Source organism: Gopherus flavomarginatus, chromosome 15, assembly GCF_025201925.1.
Source record: "Gopherus flavomarginatus isolate rGopFla2 chromosome 15, rGopFla2.mat.asm, whole genome shotgun sequence".
In the NCBI taxonomy this organism is placed as follows: Eukaryota; Metazoa; Chordata; order Testudines; family Testudinidae; genus Gopherus; species Gopherus flavomarginatus.
The window spans coordinates 9119317-9144527 of record NC_066631.1 but is presented as its reverse complement, the minus strand read 5'-3'; the positions used below and the strand labels follow the sequence as shown (position 1 = coordinate 9144527).

Genomic DNA, 25211 nt, shown 5'->3' with positions numbered 1-25211 from the left:
CATTCCCACGAGTGATTCTGGTGGTTGGTGAGAACTGGTTCGTTGTAGTAAGACAAAGCTGCCTTCGGGCTTCTGTGGAATGACTGTTAGGGGCTAATCCCCTCCTTTGTTCCCCCCCCCCCGTGAGGATCCAGCAACCCAGCTGACCCCCCCTGTGTGCTCGCAGGTTTGCCTGGTTTAAGGACCTGGGGCTGAAGTGGTATGGTTTGCCAGCGGTGTCCAGCATGCTGCTAGAGATCGGAGGCCTGGAGTTTACTGCCTGCCCCTTCAGCGGCTGGTACATGGGCACTGAGATCGGCGTCCGCGATTACTGTGATAACTCTCGCTACAACATGCTGGAGGTAACCTGCCCTTGGCTATTGCCTGCCTCACCTTGGGGCAGCTATGAGGCTGGCTGGGGTGCCTTGGGGTGTACGGCGCTACCAGGAGCAGAGCGCCAAGCTAGGCGCAGCCCTGCTTTGTGGGGGACAGTAAATGAAACCAAAGGGCTGCCTTAAATAAGCTGTGAAGATAAAAATGAATTCCAGCCATGCTGCCACATCAGGGCAATATGTCCAGGGGAGCCCTGGGCCCAGCAAGTCCCTGGTACGTCACCTGCATGATAGTCACTTGAGGTGGGAAAAGAGGAAGAAACTTTGGTACTAAACACACCCAGAGTGTGGCTTCCCCACCCTGTGCTGGAGGAGTCCCTAGGGGGAACTCTGACGCTGCTCCCCCACAGAGGTGTACTGAGCTCCTCCCCTCACACCCAGCCAGCTCTTCTGTTTCCTTTGGAGGCCTGGGGGTGCCCCACAGAGCTCACTCCTCTCCTCATCCTCTTTCAGGTGCCCTGCCCCCGGGTGGGCACTGGTAGGGAGCTGTGCCTGCTGTCAAGCTGGCCTTCAGTGGCACAGGGTGTGGGGAAGCAGGGCACAAGCCCCAAACTGGATAAGCACTGGGGAGCTTTCCATTATACTTCATTATCCTTGCCCTCAGAGTGAGTCCCAGCAGCATAAAGATACAGTTCCTTCTTGTTAGGGCCTTTTTTCCTTTCCCCCTTTGCTCTTTGAGCAGCAAACTCAGCTGATGGAAGGTATTGTGGCAAGGCACCTTCTCAGTCTCCCCAGACTCTGCTGCTTTTACCCCTGGTGAGACAGGCTTGGGTAATGTGGTCCCCCTTGGGACACAGGGGAAGTCTGCTCCCCTTATCTCCACCAGTCCTGTTGAGAGTATTTTTACTCCCTTGTGGGAGAGAGTACTGCCTCTCCTCCTGATGAGGCTCACTGTCTTGCTGCTCCAGGCAGCAGGGCTCCTTCTCTCTCTGCTCTCCCCTCTTCCTTCCTCCCAGGGAAGGGTTTAAAAAGGTCTCAGGCAGCCCTAAGTTGGAATCAGCTGATCTTAATTAACCTCAGTTAGCTCCCCCTCAGCTGATTCTAATTGCTACCTTGGTAACCCTTTCTCAGCTGAACCTGATTGACCTGTAGTTGCCTCCCAGTTGATAAGGAGGAGAGCCTTTTAACCCTCTGGGACTGTTTCCTACCCCTCCCTTGCAGCTGTCTGTCCTGAGTTTATCATGATATTCACTTGCATCGCTCCTCTTCGTGGTGGGGTAAGAACAATCAATGGAGCCTTTTGTCCTCTTCAGTGTTCCACGATAGTTCATCTGCTGTCAATGGACCTTGCTTGTGGGGCAGGACTGAACGCCTTCTGTTGGAGATCCACGCTTTACACTCGCTAATGTCTCTCTTCTGTCTAGCAATTTTCACAGTCACAGAAGCTTGTAATACAAAAGGCTCAAATATTGCCTCATACTCTGGGGTACAGATGTCACAAGTGAGATCAGTGCAGGCAGCAACTCACATGCATTCCATAATGTCTAAACACTAGGCACTTTTTTATAACAAATGCCTGTTTTAACAATACTACCAGACAGGTGAACCAGCCGGATTCCAGCTCTGTATTTGTCAGTATTCAAGTGAGGCATGGGGACCTGCTAGGCAGCAGTTCTGCAGAGAAAGACCTAGGGGTTACAGTGGACGAGAAGCTGGATATGAGTTAACAGTGTGCCCTTGTTGCCAGGAAGGCTAACAACATTTTGGGCTGTATAAGTAGGGGCATTGCCAGCAGATCGAGGGATGTGATCATTCCCCTCTATTTGACGTTGGTGAGGCCTCATCTGGAGTATTGTGTCCAGTTTTGGGCCCCACACTACAAGAAGGATGTGGAAAAATTGGAAAGAGTCCAGCAGAGGGCAACAAAAATGATTAGGGGGCTGGAGCACATGACTTATGAGGAGAGGCTGAGGGAACTGGGATTGTTTAGTCAGCAGAAGTGAAGAATGAGGGGGGATTTGATATCTGCTTTCAACTACCTGAAAGGGGGTTCTAAAGAGGATGGATCTAGACTGTTCTCAGTGGTGGCAGATGATAGAACAAGGAGTAATGGTCTCAAGTTGCAGTGGGGGAGGTTTAGGTTGGATATTAGGAAAAACATTTTCACTAGGAGGTGGTGAAGCACTGGAATGGGTTACCTAGGGAGGTGGTGGAATCTCCTTCCTTAGAGGTTTTTAAGGTCAGGTTTGACAAAGCCCTGGCTGGGATGATTTAATTGAGGATTGGTCCTGCTTTGAGCAGGGGGTTGGACTAGATCCCTCCTGAGGTCCCTTCCAACCCTGAGATTCTATGATTCTATGACCTGGGCATGAGCTGGCATCTGGTCTTCCAGCATCACACCTGCCCTCCCTGCTGGGATTGCCCACAGTCCCTGTGCAAGGCTGGGCACAGCCAAGCCCTGATTGTTCAGGAGGGAACCAGGCCACTGGGATGAAGTTCAGTGAGACAGGCAGGTCATTTACTGACCCATACCCAGCAGCCATGCCTCCCTTCACGGAAGTTCTCCATCAGATGCAGAGATGGGGCTTGCCCTCCCTTAGCTCGCTCTCCAGGGCAGAGGCCTTAGGACTTGGCTTTGCGGCCAGTACTGAGTCACCGCTCACCGATTACTGCGTGTCTTTGCAGGAAGTAGCCAAAAAGATGAACCTGGACATGAGGAAAACCTCCTCGCTGTGGAAAGACCAGGCGCTGGTGGAGATTAACATCGCTGTTCTGTACAGCTTCCAGGTACCCGAGGAGTAGGACTTGCTGCTGCTGGAGCTTCAGCACAGGCATCCCTAAGGCTTTGGGGTTTGGGGTGAGACCAGCCGCTGGTGCTACGTCAGGAACTGGCTTGGGAAGGGGCCGTAGGGAGATCTGCCCCAGGGCCACAGCAGCTAGTGGTTTAACAAACATGCTTTTGTGTGGCACTGTCCTGACACAGAGGTGAAGGTGACTAAAGTCTGGGCTGTGCTGCTCAGGAGAGGCTATGCCACCTTTGGGGCCTCCCTAATTTGGGGTTGTTCCAGGTGCTGGGGTGGCCCCCAGTGGAATTTAGCACACTCCGGCCACTGGGCCCGACACAAACAGTATAGAACTGTTTACATCAGCCCTGTGCAAACCTTTCCCTGGGGAGATTTCTAGCTCCTTTACAGGGCCTGAATGGCACAAAAAGGGCCAAGGATCTGGCCCTGGGTATCCACATTTGCATTTAAAGGGATTTGTGATTTTTGGCTCGTCCAAGCCAAAACTAGTAATTGGAGCAGAATGCTGCTTGGCACCGGGTGAACCAGGAGAATATCTCTCCGCCTTAGTGTGTCTGCTCTGGGAGGGCAGGGGATACACATGGGCAGTATCTCAGTCTTAGGCAGCAGCATCTTCCAGCAGCTGTTTTCCTTGGAGTTTTATACGAGTGAGCTGGGAGGACAGCTCTAGCGGAAGGGAGCAGTGGCTGGTCCCAGAGCTGGACACCCAGGGTAACAATCCCCTTTGACCAGCCCACAGCAGAGCTTAGGGGGTTCAGGGTCCCTCCTACCTGTCAACCAGCTCTGCATACTCAAATGAAAGGAAGTTTCAATGTGAGGACTGTCTTCTCAATCAGAGCCTGTCACGGGGCCCTTCCGGATTGTTCCTCATGGCCCATTGCCACGGACAGACGCCTTCCTTTGGAAGGAGGAACTGAGCTTTCAGCCTTTGACTTCTAGACAGAAGCTGGGTTTTTTTGTCCTAATGTCCACTGCAGTTCTTGGTGGGGATGCTCCTTTTTAGCCCTCACGGCAGACTTGGCTCCAGCCCGGGCTCCTAATGCTGCCTTCTGTCCTCACTGCCCAAGGAGCATTAGCCTGCAGTTCTACTGGCTGTCTTCTCCTTCCCTCCAACAGAGCGACAAGGTGACCATTGTGGACCATCACTCAGCCACAGAGTCCTTCATCAAGCACATGGAGAATGAGTATCGCTGCCGCGGGGGGTGCCCTGCTGACTGGGTGTGGATCGTCCCCCCAATGTCCAGCAGCATCACCCCAGTCTTCCATCAGGAAATGCTCAACTATCGGCTCACGCCCTCCTTCGAGTACCAGGTACTACCCATAGCCAGACATCTGCCGGTGCCGCACAGCCTGCCCCTTGCACACAAGGGTACCATGATGGGCAGAGGTAGCAGGATCTATGTCTCCATCCCAGCTGTTGACTGGTTCTGTATCCCAACTGTTGTCTCTCTGCAGGGCAGTGGTGCTTGTTAACAAGCCTGATTGTTACAAGGCATCAAGGTATAATCAGAGTCAGGTTTGCCAACCCCCGGCACGAGTTGCCTTCCACCAAGGAGGGTGGCTCTTTGCATCTCTGCCAGAGCATGGAGAATCATCGCGGTCCCATCTTGCATCCTTCATCCCAGGTGAACCTAGCAGAGCCCTGTTCCTCAATCAGCCGTGAGGGGCTGCTGTCGACTCATGCCAGTCACCCCTTCCCTTCCTCCGCCATCCAGCAAACTTGAGTGAGCTGCTCCTGTCAGCTTGGAGATGGAAAATCTGACTCTGGTCTCCTGCCTGGCCATGCAGAGCATGAGCACTAGGCCATAATGTTAGCAACAGAGCACTTAGCCCTTCAAAGAATGGGACAAGGGACCCTGGCAAACAAACCTTCATTTGCCGAATGTCTATGCCTCCTGCCGCTTTCATTCAGTCTGGCCATTAGTCTAGATCCCATAAGGAATAACCAAGAAAGGGACTGACTTTTTCATCTGTGTTATCCATCTCCCATGAACCCAGAGCGTTCCCAGCCCTGACTGTATCCTCCGGGATTGCACAGCTGCTGAGCCTCTTTCCTAGCCTCCACCCCTTCTGGAGGCCCTATGGAAAAGTGGAGGTGTGCAGTGCTGCATCTCCCTGCTCATTAGCTGTCAGTGCTCCCTGGGGCAGCCCCACTTCCAGGAGGCACAAAGGGCATGATCCTCCGCCATGTTGTTACAAGACAGCAACATCCTCGCTGCCATGCGACAGCGTGTTGAAACTCTGGTGCGTGCAGTCATACCTCAAAGACATGGGCATCTCTAGAGGAGGTCATCTCCAAACTTAAATAGCTGGGTTGTGGAGGGTAGGATGGGGTTACCGACCAGCCCCACAAATAAAGACCCCTGACAAGGGTCTAAGGCCAGCTGGGCCCTAGCAACTAGGTGTTGTGAATGTATTGAACAGGCTGTCTTTACAAGCGAATGCACTTCCACTGTCGGGCCCCACACACCTGGCCCTTGTTGTATAACAAAACTCTGTCCCTCAGCTGATAACCATCTTTTTCCTCCTAGCCTGACCCTTGGAACACACACATCTGGAAAGGGGTCAATGGGACTCCCACCAAAAAGAGAGCCATTGGTTTTAAAAAGCTGGCCAAGTAAGTACCCTTGTAAGGTTCTTGGGAGGCTACGGGCCTACCCAGGGTGCTTTGCAAGAACGAGGCCCACACACACTGTGAGTTATTGGCTTTAATGAAGGTAAAGTGACACACCCGCAACGGGGACTCCTGGCGTTGCTGTTACGGAGGTGGGGAACCCAGCGCACCGAAGCTCGGCCTGGTATGGAGTCCAAAGGCGGGACCGGGATCATGCAGCTATATATACAGGACACAAACATAGCTTATATATAAGCAAATAGGGGCTTTCCACAGGCTGTGTTCGCCCCTTGGCCAAAGGCCAGGGGCTTTCCACAGGCGATGTTAGCCCTTTGGCTAAAGGCCATACAAACTGGTTTTAACCAGTTAAAGCGGGTTATAATTGGCGTGCCGTGTCCTACAGTGACCGGCCGCCGAGAAAGCGGAAATACCCTAGCTAGGCCGTAACACAGTCTTCTGCGGTTCCCTACAACCCTGGAGTAGCTGTCCCCACACACTAGGAGCCAGAGCACCGAGATGCAGCACACTGGCCGTTTACTGTTCAGATTCTGCATGGTGGGGCTGCCACATGCTCCTTGAATTACTGCTTGTGCGGTCAGACCAGGATTCCCCCCGTGTCTTTTGAAGGCCTCTCCTTTTGCCATGTCATCTTGTGTAGCACAGGAGAGAGGTGCCCGGAGCGGTGGGCAGCATTTGGAGTCTGCCACTGGAGCAGTATATGGGAGGGTGAAGGTATAAAATAGCTAAAAATCCTCATCAGGTCTCTTCCTACCAGTCAGTTCCTTCTCCAGCAACGACTCTCTGGTTGTTCCAGCACTTGGTGAGAGACTTCAGACGGCTCCTATTCCTTCCTCTTTCTGGGGTTATAAGGCCTGATTCTCCTTCCATCTTCCCCTATGTCAATGATGTAACTCCATTGCTGTTACTCCCAATTAGCGCTGGTATAAGTGAGAGGAAACTCCTACCCACGGAATCCTCTTCCTTGCTATGTGGGATACTTCAGCCAATCGCTCCCCTGAAGTTCGTGGGGACCAAACCCTCTGTGAGTGTGAAAGGAGAATGGCATGGGGAGCCTCTGTACATATGGACATAAGAGACAGGCTCAGACTGGGATCCTGGATCTGGACAGCCCTTGACATTTTGGAATAAAACCTGGGTCCATATGTCACAGCTAGTCCCCATCCCTTCCATGGGCAGAACAAGCCCCCTAGAGATGGGTACCCCAGAATGCTGACCAGGGATCTGCCCAATTGAGCTGAGCAACTTTGACAATCTTGGTATTTTATTCCTGGTCTGGAAGCCACCCCACCATGGGGGTGGGGTTGGGGGAGATGTCCCAACAGGGTAGGTAGAGTGGCCTAGCAGAGAAAGCAGTGGACTAGGACTCAGGAGACTTGTGTTCTATTTCTGGATCTACTCCTGACCTGCTGGGTCACCTTGGGCAAGCCATGTCATGCCTCTTTGCCTCAGTTTCCCCATCTGTAAAATGGGGAGGAGAATATTGACCTCCTTTGTGAAGTGCTTTGAGATCTACTGATGAAAAAGCACTACATGACAGCTAGGTGATATTATTTTTAGCCAGTAACACGCATGTTATGTCACAGATGACCTGACCATGGTCAATGATGCTACACAATCATCTAGACACTGCTAAGTCTGTGTCCCTGCTGTTGTGACTCTATTCTCATCCAATATCCCCTATCTCTTCCATTAAGTTAGTTTCCATGGTGTGTCCATGAAGCCACCGTACCATGAATACGTTCTTGGGGCCAGTGCCTGGCGCTGAGAGTCTGGAGGAGGTAGAGGATTCGAAAAGATTAAGTGAGCTATTGAGTTAGAAGAGGATACAATGGCTGTTAATTATAGCTGCTCTGTGTGTGAGTACGTAATTGATAAACAGCTTTATAAAAATGTGAACTTGGCAGGTAGGATTTTTAAATAATATCCCCTCTGTTGTTCTTGGTGTGTAGGTGGTTTTAATTTTTTTTTGTAAATTTACCATTAATTCTGCCTGGCTCTGAGCTAATCTGCTTTTTGACTGCTCCCGTGCACAAGATGGGAACGGATGAGCGAGCAAAACATTCCTGACCAGGTGGGGTTTCATTACAAGATGATTTAGATGCTGTCCAGAACTGGTTGCAAAGGAGCCAGACAGTTCATCTCTCAGCTTTCTCCTGGACCCATCTATACTTTTGCCAAGATCTGATCAGTGCCAGGGCTGGGGGAGGCCAGTGGCATCTGAAATGAGTGGGTGAAATCGACATGGAAGGGTGAATTCAGAAGCTGTGTTATAGCGTCAGGTAACATCCATAATGAATCAGACTGAAAGCAGGAACTGCCCAGAGGCAAGTACCTTGAGACCATGTTGTGGAGGGGTGGGGCCAAATAAATCCAGTTCAGGCTTTTCCTCCCCTCCCTCCCCCCACGTTCCAAAAAAATCTCCTCTCTGGGTGAAACGGGGGCAGATTTTGCTAGTGGACACCTTTTACCTGTAACCACATGGGCAGTGGAGGGGCAGGGGGGAAGGGGGCTGGGCTTCCCTAATGGATTCTCATTGATGAGCCTCTGCCTGGTGCATCCAACGTAGCTGCAACTGGCATCCCCGTCAATGTACCGTACGTCTGTTCTGATGAGGGCACTAGAATCTCATGGGCTGCTGGAGCAGGGCGGATGCTTATCAGACTTTATGTTGTGTTCCAACTGGGGCAAACGTGACTTTTTCAAGCCACCTCTCAACTGTCAACAAACTAAATCAAGCTGCCACGATTTCCGTGGTGTCTCTGTAACGAGATGCTGTGGCTGATTCTGCCCGGTGTGCTGCAAGAGACACTGGCTGGATCGGGGCCCATGCTCTAGCCTGCCATTTTGATGGCTTCATTTCCAAACTTGGCGTGACTTTAGAAAAAAGAGAAAACGTGGAATATTTTTGAAAGCAGGACTCCGGTCCCTGCAACTCAGCTCTTAGGAGTGACTCTACAATAACAAACAAGCGTGTACAATGTTGTATTTGTGGCCTTACTGTACAATAAGAAATCTGTCTCTGCTAGACTTTTTTTGCCCCGAATGCCTCCACCAGTGGTGCTAAACCAGCACTGGGAGAGGCAGAAGCACTTGTGTAGACAGAGTGCTGATGGCCACTGATGCGAAGGTGCCGTGTCATGTTGGGTGCATCTACATGGGAGCTGGAAGATGTCGTTTCTGGCTTGGGAAGATGTACACGTGCTAGCATTGATCAAGCTAACATGCTAAAAGTGGAGGGTAGTCACAGCAGTGCACGTGGCAGGCAGGACTAGTCACTCATATATGCGTGTGCTGTCTCAGACAGAATTGTACTCCATATGCCTGGTCCCTAGGAAGTAAATAGATGGAGATACACCTATCTCATAGAGCTGGAAGGGACCCTGAAAGGTGATTGAGTCCAGCCCCCTGCCCTCACTTGCAGGACCAAATACTGATTCTGCCCCAGATCCCTAAATGGCCCCCTCAAGGATTGAACTCGCAACCCTGGGTTTAAGCAGGCCCATGCTCAAACCACTGAGCTATCCCTCCCCCTTCTATGATATGTACCACTGCAGCTATACTGCTATTTTTAGCATGTTAGCTCAATCCAAGCTAGTGCAGTATGTCTTCTCCAGCTGGCAATGACACCTCCAGCTCCAGTGTAGACATACCCGTAGAGCTGCTCTGAGCTGGGTTAGAGGACACAGGGCTTGACACACTAGTGGGCCCCTGTCTACACTAGCACTAGAGCTGGTGGAGATGAACCGATAGTAGTAATGGCGGGAAATTCTGGGGCAAAAGGGGTTTTTATGTAGACAAGGCTAATGGATGCATCTGCTCAAGGAAATTGATTCCAGCTGCAGGAGACAAAAGGCAGGTGGTTAGAGCCTCTGTCCTGCAGCCATTTAAAGGGGAGTAAGTTGGCTCCTGGGGGTGATCCCCATGGGACTGTTCCCACAAGTCAAGTTATGCCCATAGGTGCTGTCCCCACTGGGACATGACGGAGAGAAAAATGCAGGCTTTTAAGTGAACAAATGCCCTGGCTGATTAGGGAGAGGTGCAGGTTCGGTTTAGTTAATAATCAACGCTCTTCCCAGAGCAGCGGGGTCCAGGTGTATGTCCTGGGCCCTGTGCACAGGGAAGGAAGTGTGTGTTTTTCCTTATTCAAACAAACTCAAAAGCCTTGTCAACGTCCCTGTTAGTGAAAACAAAGAAAACAGCCATTTCCCAGATGCTGTCTGGGCATGCATGAGTGGAAGAGATAAAACATTCTCTGGAGGTCTGAGACCCGAGAACATGAGACCGCAAGCTGGCAGGCTTCCCTTAAAGCCAGCAGTGCACGGGTGTGTTTGAATGGGCAGTGGGGGACTGGTTCCCACTGCCTAGAGCCCTGTGCAGTCACGTACAGGTGTGCAGAGCGTCAAAGGCTGCCTCTCCTGCCAGGGAGGGGTCTCCAGCCGCCTCGCTTGGCTGTAAATCACGGCTGAGTGGGGCGCAGCGGTTGTTTAAAACAATTCCTCTTCCTTTTCCCCAGACTCTGGAATTCTCACCCCACGGTTGTGAACTAATAACTGTCCTGTGATCACGCAGTTGTGCTTGAAATCCAGGAGAGAGAGAGAGAGAGAGATGGGGGGGCGGGGGGGGGGAAATTGCAGTGCTTCTTATGTCTGAGGATCTTATCGAGGCTTCCACTTGCTTTGCAGAGCCGTGAAGTTCTCTGCCAAGCTGATGGGGCAGGCAATGGCCAAGAGGGTCAAAGCGACCATCCTCTATGCCACAGAAACGGGGAAGTCCCAGGTCTATGCAAAAACCTTATGTGAAATCTTCAAGCACGCTTTCGATGCCAAGGTAGCGTACCAGCTCTCTGCCCATGGAGAACAGTGCATGGGGCTATACGGCTCGCGTCCACCGGGCCCAATGCAACGAGCTGCTGGGCACCCTCAACTCCCGGGGAGTTTCCTAGGAATTGCAGGCCCTCAGCACCTTGCAGGATTGGGTCCTGAGGCCGGTTAAGAGACAGAGACCCGGATGCAAACGAAGCTGTCTTCAATGTGAACACATTTGGAGAGGCTTCGTGGCCCAGTTTTTCCCTCTGTTACCATTTAGCCCCATGGAAGTCCCCAAGAGGAGCAGAATTTGTCTCTCCTTTAAGTCTCTGGGCCTCCTCCCTTAGCATTACAGATTGGATCTCAGCGCCACGTTCTCTGCCAGATCCTCGGCCCGAGCTTTCTGCCAGTAGAACTGCACTGAAGCCAGCGGAGAGACTGGCCCCTAGCCCAGCCAATCTCCCTGTGCAAGGGGCCATCACCAGCATCTCTGTCTGCCTCAGGTGATGTCCATGGATGAGTACGACATAGTCCACCTGGAACATGAAACCCTTGTCCTTGTGGTCACAAGCACCTTCGGCAACGGAGACCCACCGGAGAATGGGGAGGTAGGAAAGGTTTAAGAACTATCTCGGTACTGCACATGGCAGTAATGGTGGGGGAGGTGGAACAGCACCCACTGATAGGCCCGTTCATTACGGAGAGGGGGGAGAATGGTGCAGTGGTCAAAGCATATGGCTGGGCCTCACAACACCTGGGTTCTTTCCCAAACCTGCCCCCCACTTGCTGCAAGACCTTAAGTTTGCCTTAGTTTCCCCATCTGTAGAATGGGAAAACATCTGCCTTGCCCCCAGGGAGGCTGTGAGGTTAAATTACTTAAAAGCCTGCTCTAGATCCAAGGTCAGTGGAAGGACTCCCATAGATTTCAGGGGGTTGGATCGGGTCCTCAAAGCTTAGAGACCCTCTGATGTACAGCAACGCGCAAGGGAAAATTATGATTAACCTGCGGATGTGCTTGGTGCTCTACGAACTCTCAAGGTCCCGGTCCTGGCCCTGGCAGGCTTACAGAGCAATAGATGAGTTCAGTCCCAGCGCACGGTGCAGATGACCCACAGTTGGGTCCCACTGGTGAAAGCAGGTGGGAGCCTTTGGAGTGGAGTGGAGCAGCCACCCAGACCCACACTTACCTTCGGTGTCCTGTACGACAGCCGGCTGAAGTGATGACAGTGCTGTTTCTCTCTCTAGAAATTCGGCTGTGCGATGATGGAAATGAGAAATCCCAACTCTCACCTGGAAGAGAGGAAGTAAGAGACTCAGACAAGAGCCCCGCATCACTCCCGCCCCAGCAGAGCTGGCCCGTCCCTGGGGAACCAGGCACCACATCCCTCCCTTGGGTTAGCTGGCCTCTGTCCCAACTGAAGCTGCAAGTTTATGGCCTGGGGGAGGGACTCGCAGGTACTCAGGCCGCCAGTCCAATGCTCTAGGTAGCACTGGCCTTTCCCCTCTGGACCCAGCTGAGGTCACAGGTGAAACAAAGCTTGGCCATTTCATTCCACTCCACTGCCTGGTGGATGTTTGTCCATCCAAAACTGGCCTCAGGGTCTATAGGGACCCAAGTAAGAGATCAGGTCAGGTGGATTCTGCTGAGGGAGGGGAATGCATCCTTCTGGAGGAGTAGGGGGTGGTGGAATTGGGCCTAGTATTTCCTGTGCTTTGCTAGAGGAGGGGGAGAACCAGGTCAGGAGCTGCACTGTGGCCCTCCCAGAAGAACAGGACCCTGGGCAGTTCTTGTACATAGTGTTAGGGGGTTGCAGTGCAGGCTTCGCTCTAGGGGAACGAGTCTATATACTTTCCCTGGCGTTAAATCCCCTTGCGTGTCATCCCCTTTCCCCCCTCCGACAAGACACTGGCTCCAGCCCAGCAGACATTCCTGGCCTGGTAAGAGATGGGGCCGGGAGAGGGATACCATTCCTTTCGGTTTGTTTGCCACAGGAGCAAAGCTGGTCACCCCGGCAGAAACACATGCCTCTGGCCTGGGCAGGAGAGCACTTGTAGGGAGAACCAAGCACGCTGGAGCAAGAGCAAGGATGGTCCATTGGGGAAGGTGCTGGCCTGGGACTCAAAAGACGCATATTCAATTCCTTGCTCTGCCACCGACATCCCGTGTGGCCTTGAGCAAGTCACTTATGGTACGATTCCACGTCAAACAAAATAGGACACGGCAGCAAGTCTCAGACCCTCTGTCAGCTGAGTTAGGCTCGTGCAGCGGGACTCAAAATAGTAGTGTAGACATTTGGCTCTGCTGGAGCCTGGGCTCTGAAACCCAGGGAGGGAGAAGGGTCCCACAGCCAGGCTCTATATGAAGCCAAATGTCTGCACTGCTAGTTTGAGCCCCACAACCCAAGTGGCTTGAGCCGGCTCCAAGACTCACTGCCATGAGGTTTTTCCAGTCTGTAGCCATACCCGCTTTCTGCCTGTGTGAGGGGGGGAAAGAACTGTGAGGTGCTCAGATCCTTTGGCAGTGAGGACCCAAGGCAGACTCCTGTTGCAGCAAGACTGAATGCAGAGCCCAGAGACTGTCAACTAAAGATGGGCCTGCCCCAAACCCGGGATCCAGCTGCTCTGGGGGTTCTGAATCTGGATCCAGCCTTGGCACTTGAGCCTTTCTGTAATAGCATCTGTAGCAGGGAGTTACCTGGTCTGGCCTCAGGCCTGTCTGCTGCCTCAGTTTCCTCCCTCGAAGCATTCATCCTCAGCCTCATAGGCTGCTGCAGTGCTCTTATGCAGGAGCCTTTAATGTGCTGCAGCCCTGAGGTCACTAAGTCCTCGGGCTTAGCCAGAGTTCTCTCTTGCTGGGGAAAAGCTGGACCTCTAAGGGCCCCTCTGTCCTTTTCGAGAGTCTTTAGCCCTTTACTGGGCTCGGCTCCAGCCCTCTTGGGCTCCTACCAGTCCCTTCTTCCCCTCGTTAACCACCAATGGCTGCAGCCACACATGGGTTGGCAGCTTGGGGAAACCCATGCCCACCCTCTGTTACAGGTCCATGCCATATCCCAAACTGCCCTGTCTTCCCTGCACAGGGCCTCTTCCTGCTTCATCTCCTAGGTCTGCTGTCCTTGGAGTCTTTCTCCTGACTAGTTACCGGCCACCCTTATACCTCACGGGAGGCCTGGGTCTTAGTCACACATGACCCCTGCACTGTCATTCCCTTTGCCAGGGAAGGTGGGCTAACGTTTTAAAGGGCCAGCTCACCCTATGGCCGTGCCATACAGATAAACACCACACCACTAACGCAGAAGTGGAGCCCAAACTGGGGTCACTGCTGGCCTTTGCACGGACTGCTTTTCATAGCATCTTCGTAGAGTCTCATGGCCCTCTCCCCTCCCATTCGCCCTTTCGTCTCATGCCCCTCTCCCCTGCTATTGATAATGGGATATCATCCCTGAGGCAGCCTCAGCAATCGCTTACATGGAAAAGGACAAGAAACTATGGCATGTACTTTAGCTTCTTTTAATGCAAATTAGCTGCTGCAAATGAAGAGAAGCCAGCACTCTGCAACCAGCCACGTGTCTGTGGCCCAGCAGCAAGCGCCCCATGAACTACTGGTGATCCAGGAACCACAAATGTATAGCTATGCTTTGAACATGCAGTAGTAGTTAAGTCAGATTACCACTAGGTGGCAATGTTTCACAGATTTCTCTTCTTCGGGGCAGTTCTAGTTCTGCATTGACAACCCTAAACACTGAGATTATTTAAACATAGTAAATGTCTCCTTTTTATTTGCCTTTAAGCTTTGAAGGATCACATTTTTAGCTCTTCTCTGCAACCATAAGGGCTAGTAACTTTCTTTAAAATGCTGAGATTCTCACATGACTCCAGATGCGGGGGCTTCAAGGAAGACCCGGAATATAGTGAAACTCACCATAAAATCGCTTTAGGTAGGCTGAAAGGCCTGGGGATGTTAGAGGGGCTGGCTTCAGCTTATTGCAGTGTTGTGCAAAAACACCTCTAAGGCCCACGAGTACTATGGTCAAGCTAAGGTTGTGTCCTTCCTTTAAGGAAGTCTGGCTTAAGGTTAGAGCAGAGGACTGGGAGTCAGTTTTCTGGCATCTGTTACTAGCTCTGCTACTGAAGCAAGATTAGACTTGGGCAAGTCACTTAACATCTGCCAGAGTTAGTTAATCATTTGTAAAAAGCTTTGAGATCCAGGTTGCTGCAGAATGGCAAAGTGTTAAACATTTATTGATGATTATTATGATTATTTTAGGGGTGAAGTACAGCATATTCCACTTAATTGAGACATCTGCTCCCTGTGAAGTCTCTTGAATTAATGTAATGAGGCTAGTGAATGGTAATGTCTGCTGCTTAGTCAGAACAGAATTAGCATCCGACTAGTGATAAGTGAGTTTTAATCAGATGTTAAAGAGGTCGGAAAGTCTTGGCTCTGGTCTTTTCCTTCAGAACTGCATCAGATAACACGCTTGTGCAGAGCAGTAATGTTAGTTATTTGCACACTGACTGTGGTGGCGTTGCAGCCCCAGAGTGGCCTACTTGCTATGCGGACATGTGATGTGACAGATCCCTTCAGGGCTTGCAATCTGAAAACCCATTATGGTTTTAATGGCCTCTTCCCCTACTGGGGACAGCTGATGGAACAGGACAATATGCCACCCTCAGAGGTGCCTCTGGGAAAAGGATTCCACTGTGGTGTTCATGTGTGTCGCCTCCACGATGGACACTTGCAATACACCGTGTTACGGGGTATCCTAGAAGGAGATTGTAGTTGAGCTTAGGTGTCAGAGCTCGGCACTGGCTGCTGCAGTCACTTCCAAGAACAATTTGAGCTGTTGGCCACTATCTTTAAGGGCCTGGACAGCCTGGAGCCTGACTATACGACAGACAGTCTCAGTCTTCCATGTCCCACAAAGAGCTCTGGGGACGTTCTTGCTGTTAGCATGGACCTCTCCAGTACCCGTGGCTGGAGTTTCTCAGCACAGGACACTCCCCACTTGACCACTCTCTCTCTGGGGGAAGCCACCAGAACCCAGGGACAGTGACCTTCTGGTCAGGAGGTGGAGAGCACTTGTTTATGTGTCCTGGTAAGGTCACCGTTTCTGAACCTGAGTGTCTAATGGCACTGGATTCTCAATGGGGCCTAAATCTCTGAGGCGCCGTTGGAAATCCAACCCTGAAAGCCATATTTCGGGGCCTAAACTTCATAAGAAACTGTGCTTGCTGGAGGGGAATGGAAATACCTATAAAAACCCCAACCCAGCTTTCCAGCGAGACATGGACCTGCAGCTGGAAGCCAGGTCATGTAAAACCCTTGCCTGCTACACAGCTGCATAAGGCCTGGGTGCAGGCAGGGCCGGCTCTAGGCACCAGCAAACCAAGCACGTGCTTGGGGCGGCACATTTTCAGGGGTGGCATTCCAGCCATCTTCTTTTTTTTTTTTTTGCTTCGGGCAGCAAAAGCCTAGTTCCGGCCGCGGCAGCAGCAGCGCGTTGTGTGCGGGGAGCGCCCTGGGGCCACTGCAGTTTGCACCACTGGGGAGCAGCGCCTGCACCTTGGGCCGGGCAGGTTCCAAGTGGGGGACACTCGGGCTGGGGGCCGCCCTGTGGGGCACACTGAGCTGCCTGCAGGTGCCGCAGGGTGGCCACCCCCCAGCACTGCAGCTGAGGCTGGGTGAAGCAGCCTGAGCCACCCAGGGACTGTGGCAGGGCGGCCAGAAGAAGCAGCAGCAGCGGGGCCATAGAGGGCAGGGTGCTGCAGTGCAGGGCCCACATCCTGCTCCCCGGCACTCCACTCCCTCTGGGGTTACCCTGCCCCGGCTCCTCAGCCCCCTGCCGGGGCAGTCCCCTGGCTCTGCCCTCCCAGGTCCCAGCTGTTCCTGGAGGCAGGAGCCCTGACTGGAGGGACCCTGGGCTGAGGTGCGGCCTGGGAGCCCCGCTGCTTATCTTGACCCTGCCAGCGCCGGACTGGCTAGAGGCGATGGGGCAGTGGGCAGAGTCAGCACTGGTGGGGGGAGCTCAGCGCTGGGGCGGCAGAGGGTGCGGGGGGTGTGGGCGGGAGTGAGAGCCCAGGGCTGAAGTGGGGGGCAGCCAAAAATTTTTTTGCTTGGAGTGGCAAAAAACCTAGAACCGGCCCTGGGTGCAGGGCTCTGCTGATGCCATGGTTGAGCCAGGGTGGGTAGCCAGGGCTTGTAACAGACTCGCTTCCTCTGTGCATCAGGAGGCATGTAACATACATTGACAGTGGATTGCACCCATGCAGGGAAGGGAGCACAGCTCCCTGCTCTGCTGTCAGCATCACTAGCAGCCTCCCCTGGGGCAGACAAACAGCAGAGCCCTGAACTCAGGCCCTTGCTGGTGAGAGCTGCCCATGCTGCACCCTAGTTCCCAGCACTCGCCTGCCCATCCTACCGCTGGCTCGGTGGCCCAGTAGCAGGTGTAGAGGTGCCGCGACTGACATAACGCTTGCTGTCGTTGCTGCTTGCAGGAGCTACAAGGTCCGTTTTAACAGCGTCTCCTCTTACTCGGATGCACGGAAGTCTTCGAGTGACGGGCCTGAAGCCAGGGACAACTTTGAGAGCACAGGGCCTCTGGCTAATGTCAGGTGAGCAGGATGGAGAGGGAGGGAGCTGCTAGCTTCCTGAGGGCTCAGCCTGTCTCCAGCAGGCAAGGAGAGAGAAGGGACACTGCAGCTGCTGCAGAGGAACCCGTACCCCATGTTGTGGGGCCTGCCTGCCCTGTAGCGCACTCTGCTGGCCTAGTGTGGCACTCGAGGCACTCCCTGCCTCAGTTTCCCTTCTCTCTGGGCCCCTTAAGAATTCCGCAGAGTCCGAAAGGGTGTAAGACACAGTTCCCCTGCTGGGTTATGCTTTATTAAATCCCCAAATAGACTTGAAATAAAGTTTCTCCCTTGGGCTCAGCGGTCGCAGAGCCACTGACGCTGTCCTCCTCCTCTTCCGAGCTGTGGGCTCTGGGAGCTCCTCGTTCTGGGAGCCCCTCCCTGGAACTGAGCCCTGGTGGGTTTTATCTGGCTCAGGTGCTTGTTGTTCAGGTAACTACCGTACCTAGATGGGTTCCTTCCCCTGAAATTAGCTGGCTGGGGTAGCTTGGACCGGGGTCCCATTATGGGGGCCGGCAGCTCCATGACACCTGCCAAGCAGTGCTGCAGTGCCTCACAAGTGGTGAGCACAAACCTCCAGGCAGTCTGTTGAGAACCAGGGCCCAAGCCCCAATTTGGTTGGGAGTTCTGGACTTGGATTTCACCATCCAACCACCGAGTGTGAACTCCTCAAGCACTGTAACAGCCCAGCCATGCAGCCCCAGACTGTCCCCTTGGGCACTCCGAATCCTCCGTCTTGCCACCCAGCTAAGCCTGCCTCTGTGATTATCTCACACCAACCATCACAGCGCTAGTCAGGTTACGCCCAGTCACTTACCCCGGGTCGATTGCACCTTACTTAGATCTCGCACCAAAGACAACGCATGATCTAATAACAATCTAGAGATGTATTATATAGGAAACAAGAGAGTTATGTACAAGGTTAAAGCAGGTAAACACACACACACAAATGAGTTCAAGCTTAACTTTCAAAAAGTAACAGAAATGTCTATAAGAAGCAAGCTCTATGGGTCCTCTAGGGCTGACCCAGGGTAAGCACTGGGGCTCTTTGAGTTATGCCTAGTAACCTTTGCGCCCCAGAGCCCAAGCAGTATAAAGAGAGAGCTCCTCCTTGTTGGGACTTTTTATTCCCTTTCCCCCTTGCGCTCTGAGCTGCAAACCCCGCTGATGGGAGGAATTCACTGTCAAGACTCCTCTTCATAAAGGGGGGAGGAGAACAATCAGCAAAGTCTTTTATCCTCCTCCGTGTTCCACAGTAGTCTGGTGTTGATGGGCCTGGCTTGTTGGCCAGGACGTAGCAGCTTCTGTTGGAGATCAGTACGTCACACTAGCTCATGTCTCTCTCCTGTCTGGGGATCTGCAGTTACAGAGGCTCACAATGCAGAACGCTCAACTATTACCTTAGAACGTGAGCTACATTTGTTACGAGTGAGATTAATGCCGGCAGCAGCTCCCAAACATTCCGTAACATCTCAACACATTCTTATCGTTCTGACACCTGCTTTAGCAATACCACCACTCAGGGGAGCCAGACTGGCTCCAGCTCTGTATTTGCCAATGTTCAGTGGAGGCCTGGGGGCCTGGGCATGAGCTGGCACCTGGTCTGCCAGCACCACAACACCCTGTAGCAAAGATCTCCTCTAAGCAGCTATGCAACAGGTAAATAGCCACCAGCTCCCTGAGCTAGCCTGACTACATGTCTCTGTTATATTCACCCACTTCTCTTGCCTGACTTGGTCAGTGCGCCCTGACGCCCTGGGTCCCTAGGAGACTAGTCACCAGGCATCACCCCAGAACCACTAGGACAAACAAGCTGTAACTCTCTGTGCTTGGTTCATCTACATCCCATAGCTGTGTCAGCCCTGGCTCAGTGCTCTCCAGCCTCTCCTGCCTGCCACCTTGCTAGCCAGATCCCACCAGTCCCTGCCAGGCAAAGCCAGCCATGCCCCTGCTGCCCTGTCATGGCCTGGCAATGCCCATGGTGGTTGATGCACCCGTGGCTGTTTCCTCCCAGAACTGGTGAGGCGCAGTTGCCTCTGGAAGGCTTCCTCCCTTGGTTTCAGACAGGGGAAGGCTGAGCCCTGATGCCCTGGTTTTGGGGGGCCGGAGGGCTGCAGAGGGGTTTCAGTGCCTCCCTTTTTTGCTAGTGCTGCTGGGCCCGCAGGCTGGGCAATGACATGTGGGTGCGAGCCGGGAGACGCTGCCCGCTCTCTCTCCTGTCTCTGCTGTCATCCTCGGGTAGCTGCAGCTTTCCGGTCTGCTTGCAGGTTCTCGGTGTTTGGCTTAGGATCGCGTGCCTACCCCCACTTCTGCGCCTTTGCCCGTGCCGTCGACACCCTGCTGGAGGAGCTGGGAGGGGAGCGCATCCTCCGCATGGGGGAGGGGGATGAGCTCTGTGGCCAGGAAGAGTCTTTCAGGACGTGGGCCAAAAAAGTTTTCAAGGTAGTCTGCTTCCTTCGTCTTTGGGAAGGGGCACGGGGAGATCAGAAGTGGGCAGGGGGAAAGGGCCTAGGAAGCTGCCATTCGGCAAATCTGCTTTCAGTTAAAGTTGGGCCTGAGCTCACCCTTGGGTCCCCAGCACCTTGGCACATTGCAAGTTGTTCGGAGTTCACAGCTTTAGCTGTCTCTGCTCTTTGTGAGGGTCCTGCAGCAAAGCAAAGAATCAGAGACCTGGCTCCTCAGGCCTCCTGCCTGTGCACCGCAGCCCTCGGCGGCCTAGACAGGGCATGGGGACCAAGCTGGTTCGGGTGGCCCAGGGGGCAGTTAGGAGCCCCTCTAGAGCCCTAGAGCAGAGCTCAGGATAATGCGGCGCCTTCTCACTGGGCTGGGGTGTCTTTGAGGGTTTGGAGGAGGTATCTAAGTGCATTCTGGGAGGTGGGTCTGGATTGTGAGGCACCCAATATGCCGGGTGTTTGGACCCTGGGTTTTGGTTCGGCCAAAGGAGAGGAGCCCTTGGCCAAATGGGGGTGTGAATCCAGTATTGCCAGCCCCACATGTTCAAAAATCACATCAGGCAAAAACAAATTGGAGACCAAGTTAACAATAGTCAGTGCTGAGTTCCATTTACTTGTCTTCGGGTTCTTGAGCCATTACTGGTCATGGCTTTAAGCTTTCCTCCACACCATAAGGACTAGAAATTTACTCCTTTTATTTTTAAGGAAAGTTCATAGTCTCTTTTAATAAGCCAACTCCAGGAGCTGGGTCATTAAAGAGAAACCTCAGATATCATGAAACTCGTGGTCAAATCACGAGAGCTGTCGAAAGAATCTGGGTGTGGAATCTGGACACCTTCAAGTTCTGGAGGTGGTGGGAACCAAGGCTACAGTCTGGCCTATTATAGAAAGAAGGGGCCAATTCAGATTTCAAACACCCCAAACTCTGGGGTGATCAGAACTGGGCTTCTGATTTAAGCCCATGTGCAACTGAGGAGGGCGAGTTCTAGGGAATATCCCCCGTGTGTGTGCGTCGGGGGAGAGGAGGTGATGTTGACACTAACAGAAGATGTGCCCATGCACCACTGGCAGAGCATCCCCTGAGATGTGCTGGGGGAAAGTCACATAGCCTCCAAGCATGGTGCTACACCCTAGCCAGCACCATCCCGCCCTCCCTTCCATAAGCATGTGGGTCGGTGTTGGCTGAGAGCAGGTGGTGCCACCTCCTAGGAGCCAGGCTGGGCTGAAGGCCTGGCTGAGCTGGGGGGGGGGTCCCCTGACAGCCTGGTGTGTGCTGCAGGCAGCATGTGACGTGTTCTGCGTGGGAGATGACGTGAACATTGAGAAGGCCAACAACTCCCTCATCAGCAACGACCGGAGCTGGAAGAGGAGCAAGTTCCGCCTGACCTACGTGGCTGAGGCCCCCGAGCTCACACAAGGTACGGCTGCTTGGTCACCGGGGGGGCTTTGAGCATGGGGCAGACCCTGGGGCAGATTACAATCCTTGGGGCCAGTGGTGGGCTTACCTGGGGGAAGGGTGCAGGTCACCCTGGATGGAGTTCTGCTGACACCGTCTCTCTGGGTATTTGACTCTCTTGTCCATATCTCACTCCCACCCCAGATGTTTCCTGTCTCTGCGCCTTCTCCGCTCCCTCCATTCTCTCCCTCCTGCCCTCTTACCTCCCTCCCTCTGGTCCCTTTCTCCTGCTCTCTTTTCTTCCCATATCCTTCACCCGATGTCCAACCCTACTGCTGGATAGAAAACTCCCCCTTGTCCCTGTCCCTCCAGCCCCCATTCAACTTCAAACCCCTCCCCTCCCTCCAAATAGTGCATTGTGGCCTGGGAGGAGAATTCCACTGAAGTGCTGTCTGGTTTTGCCTCTTCACCACCCGCTCCAGCCACAGTCAGGGTAGGACGCCCACACTCGGCTGGAGGAAGGGTCTGGAGACAGGTAGCTGCTGGTCTCTGGAGCTGGCGGAGGGCCTGTACCAGGGTAGTGGTAGGCTAGGGCAGTGCTGAATCTGGCCTACCTGCTGCTGCCTCCTCTTGCAGAGCAGACACGCTCATTGCTGAGAGGAAGTGGAAATCCAGGAGCACTCTACGCCACCTGTTTAAAATTCTCCCTCCCATGGTGTAGCACAGAGTGGGGCCAACCCACTAAAACACAGTGCCATAGTGTGGCTCCTGCAGCTGGTAAACGCAGCGCTGCCTCAGCTCCTCCTGAATTCAGATGCCCAGTTGCCAATCAGATTGTGTGGCTGGCGAGAGAAATGAAGGGTGTGTGTATGTGCATGAGAGTAGTGGTTGTTTCTCCATCCCCCTGGTTACCTACCTGCTGAGAGCAGGGAGCTGCTGCAATCATTTGCTCCTTTCACATGGCCCTGAAGGCTCCCTAAAGCTTTCCAGCAAAGGCACTGTCGGTCTCCCATGGGGTGGAGCAGGAAGGCCCAAGCCAGGGCAGCCCTAGATTCACTCGGCTGCTTCATGCCAGTGCAGGTTCTGAAATGCTGAGTGTGGTGGTGCCCAGCCAGACGCTGGGGGCAGGGTTGCAGCCAGCCTGCCCTCTCCAGTTCCCGCCGCTTTCATCTGATTGAATCTTCTCATCTGCAGGTCTGTACAGTATTCACAAAAAGCGAGTCTATGCCGCGCGGCTCCTCACACGCCAGAATCTGCAGAGCCCAAAATCCAGGTAGGACTGACAGCCACACTTCTCACCCATATATCCAGGAGGCACACACACAGTCTGCTCTGGTGCATACACGTGACACACACACCCAACTCTCTCCAACTTCTTAATTCCAAGCTTCTCCGCTATCAATTCGCCAGGCCAGACCTAAAGTGTGCCCTGTGTTACAACATAAGAACGGCCAGACTGGGTCCATCCAGCCCAGTGTCCTGTCTACTGACAGTGGCCAATGCCAGGTGCCCCAGAGGGAGTGAACCTAACAGGCAATGATCAAGTGATCTCTCTCCTGCTATCCATATCCATCCTCTGACAAACAGAGGCTAGGGACACCATTCCTTACCCATCCTGGCTAACAGCCATTAACGGACATTAAAGTCCTAGCCTCTTTAATCTACAAACCTTACTTCTAACTTGGTGGTGAATGTTTCCTAGCATCCAGCACAGTGAATCCTCTACGGGTATCTCAGGCATGCTCCTGTCTGTTCAGACCACCCCAAAGTATCCTCAGCTGTAATTGCGTCTGAATATGCTTCACCTTTGCTATAGTGGTGGAAGAAGCCATGAACTTAGCGCTGTCCACACAGGTGGTTAGTTCGGTACAACTGCATATGCACCACACCCCCGCGTGACATAGTTATACCGAAGTAAGTGTGTAGTGGAGAACTGGCCTCACTTCCACGTGCTTTACAACAGTAGGGCCACATGCACTTCAGTGTAGTTTCTTCTCATGGGCACCTGTGACCCACTTCTTTGATGTGACATTCCAGAACAGTACATGGGCTTCTGCTGCTAGCGCTGCAGCTGGTCAGGGGCTAACTGGTTTCCCTGAGACATTCCTGCTGACACCAACCGTGCTAGTGCCGAGAAAGGGGCAGGGTGCTGCATTCATGGCATGACAGGCGATGCAGAAGTTCCACAAAAGACAGCATTGGGCCAGCAGGCTCAGCTTTCCAAGCTGGGTGCAGAAGAATGGCTCACAGTGGAGAACACGACCACAGGAAAGTGGGGTGGGAGGCTAGGTCTGAACAGAGGGCAGATTCTTTCCTAAGTGCCCGTTCTTGTTTCCTTTTTGTTAGTTCAAACATACGATCGTCTGGGCAGACTCTGGGCTGCTCCTGTGCCCTCCTTCCTGCTCCTTAGAAAATCACACCTAAAGAAACAGCTCCCAGAGCTGGGCCTTGTTAGCGCAGGGCTTACAGCTGTCCAGAGGGCTCGTCGCAGTGCTGGGTTTGTTTTGTTTTTCACCCCCTCTCCCTGCAGTCGGTCAACAATTTTCCTGCGACTTCACACCAATGGGCAGCAGGAGCTGCGCTACCAGCCTGGAGACCACTTGGGAGTGTTTCCAGGCAACCACGAGGACTTGGTCAGCGCCCTGATGGAGAGACTCGAGGATGCACCCCCAGCCAACCAGCTGGTGAAGGTGGAGCTCTTGGAGGAGAGGAGCACAGCTTTAGGTAACCAGGACCAGCACAGACACCCTGATTGGGGCCAGCTGGACCCCATTCCCCACCTCCCTTGCAGAGTCTCTGGGTGCCATGTGGATCCTAGCAGGGGTTTATTGGACCACATTCCCTGGTGCATTCCCATAAGGACTGTAGGGTTTGTAGCGCTGGTTTTAGCTTCCTCGTCATGAGAGAGTGTCCCCAGATCCACAGCTGAGCTGAGCTGCACTCTGGAGCTGTGGGGTGCTCAGAGCAGCTGTGTCATGGAAGAGCAGGGCCATAGGGGAGGGTTTTCTGTTCCCTCTGGCAAGCTGGTACCTAGGATGCAAGACCTGAACAACTGGTCCCTGGAAAGTAGAGTTAAAGGGTATTGATTGGCCGGGCACACTGAGCTCTCCCAGACTGGACATTCTATGGGCCTGATGCTCCATTGCCCTGCGCTAAGCAGGTGGTAAATGCTTTCTCCCCAAAGCAATAGAAAACTGGGAGAACCAGATGCTGTATCATTAGTGTGGCTGATTGTAGAAGGTGAGGACATAGTGAGCACCAGGAGATCATGTCAGTCTCTTCTTTCTAGCCCTTCCTCATTTATTGTCTCCCACTGGAGTCAAAGCCTTCATTGGCTTGCCCAAGGTGGACTGGCAGCATTGTACTGGATTCTCTCCCATCAGGTGTCATCAGTAACTGGACGGATGAGAACCGCATCCCACCCTGCACCATCTTTCAGGCATTTAAGTGCTACCTGGACATCACCACGCCTCCCACCCCTCTGCTGCTGCAGCAGTTTGCCTTACTGGCCACCAATGACAAGGAGAAGAAACGTCTGCAGGTCCTTAGCAAGGTAAATCTGTAGGTCTGGTTGGCAGCCTCTTCCTAATGTAGGAGGTTTACTTGTCCCATGCTTCTGCTTAACCTTAGACAGTGGTAACCGGAGAATGCCCCCTCCCCCTAAAAGAGAGAGAGAGAGAGACGGCTCCCTCTCGATGAACATTCCACCTTTCTATCCGCTTCCTGAATGTCTTAGGATGCATCTGGCTGAGGAAAACAGCTTGTCTATGTAAACTGCTGTCAAAGACTTGCCTTCTCAGATCCTCGAGCCGGATTCCACTGCAGTCCTGGGTGGTTCATACAGAAACGCAGCCTGTGGATATTACATGTCCCCAAGATGCATTCTTCCATCCTGATCAACGTGGTCTCCCACACTGGCTCCTTACCCAGGACTACTGACACAGTTTAATGAGACACCATCTTTGCACTGATATAACCCCCCTCCTGCCCCCAACATGCTTTGTGCTCAGTGAATTTAACCTCACAGCTCCTTGTCTTACAGAGGAGGGTTCTGAAATTAAGTGATGTGCCCAAGATCACACGGGGAGTCTGTGGCAGAGCTGGGGATTGAGTGTACAGCTCCTGATTCCCTGTCCTGATCTCTAGACCCTCCTCCCCCTGAAATCAGCATGGGCATCTT

General features: G+C 53.2%; 2 protein-coding genes across 4 annotated transcripts in view; one reads left to right on the top strand and one right to left on the bottom strand.

Moving 5' to 3' along the window:
• The window catches only part of LOC127034846 (uncharacterized), a 299262-nt gene that overhangs the window by 246109 nt on the left and 27942 nt on the right, over positions 1 to 25211 (bottom strand). The window lies entirely within an intron of this gene.
• NOS1 (nitric oxide synthase 1) overlaps positions 1 to 25211 on the top strand; it is a 156612-nt gene that overhangs the window by 116103 nt on the left and 15298 nt on the right. For all 3 annotated transcript variants that reach the window (XM_050924126.1, XM_050924127.1, XM_050924125.1), the window contains exons 10-22: positions 167 to 341; positions 2997 to 3098; positions 4232 to 4426; positions 5647 to 5732; positions 10433 to 10577; positions 11059 to 11163; positions 11801 to 11859; positions 17051 to 17167; positions 19450 to 19624; positions 20915 to 21053; positions 22226 to 22304; positions 23562 to 23755; positions 24415 to 24584. In XM_050924126.1, coding sequence (XP_050780083.1) covers positions 167 to 341; positions 2997 to 3098; positions 4232 to 4426; positions 5647 to 5732; positions 10433 to 10577; positions 11059 to 11163; positions 11801 to 11859; positions 17051 to 17167; positions 19450 to 19624; positions 20915 to 21053; positions 22226 to 22304; positions 23562 to 23755; positions 24415 to 24584 — 1741 coding nt within the window. The remainder of the gene's footprint in view (positions 1 to 166; positions 342 to 2996; positions 3099 to 4231; positions 4427 to 5646; positions 5733 to 10432; positions 10578 to 11058; positions 11164 to 11800; positions 11860 to 17050; positions 17168 to 19449; positions 19625 to 20914; positions 21054 to 22225; positions 22305 to 23561; positions 23756 to 24414; positions 24585 to 25211) is intronic.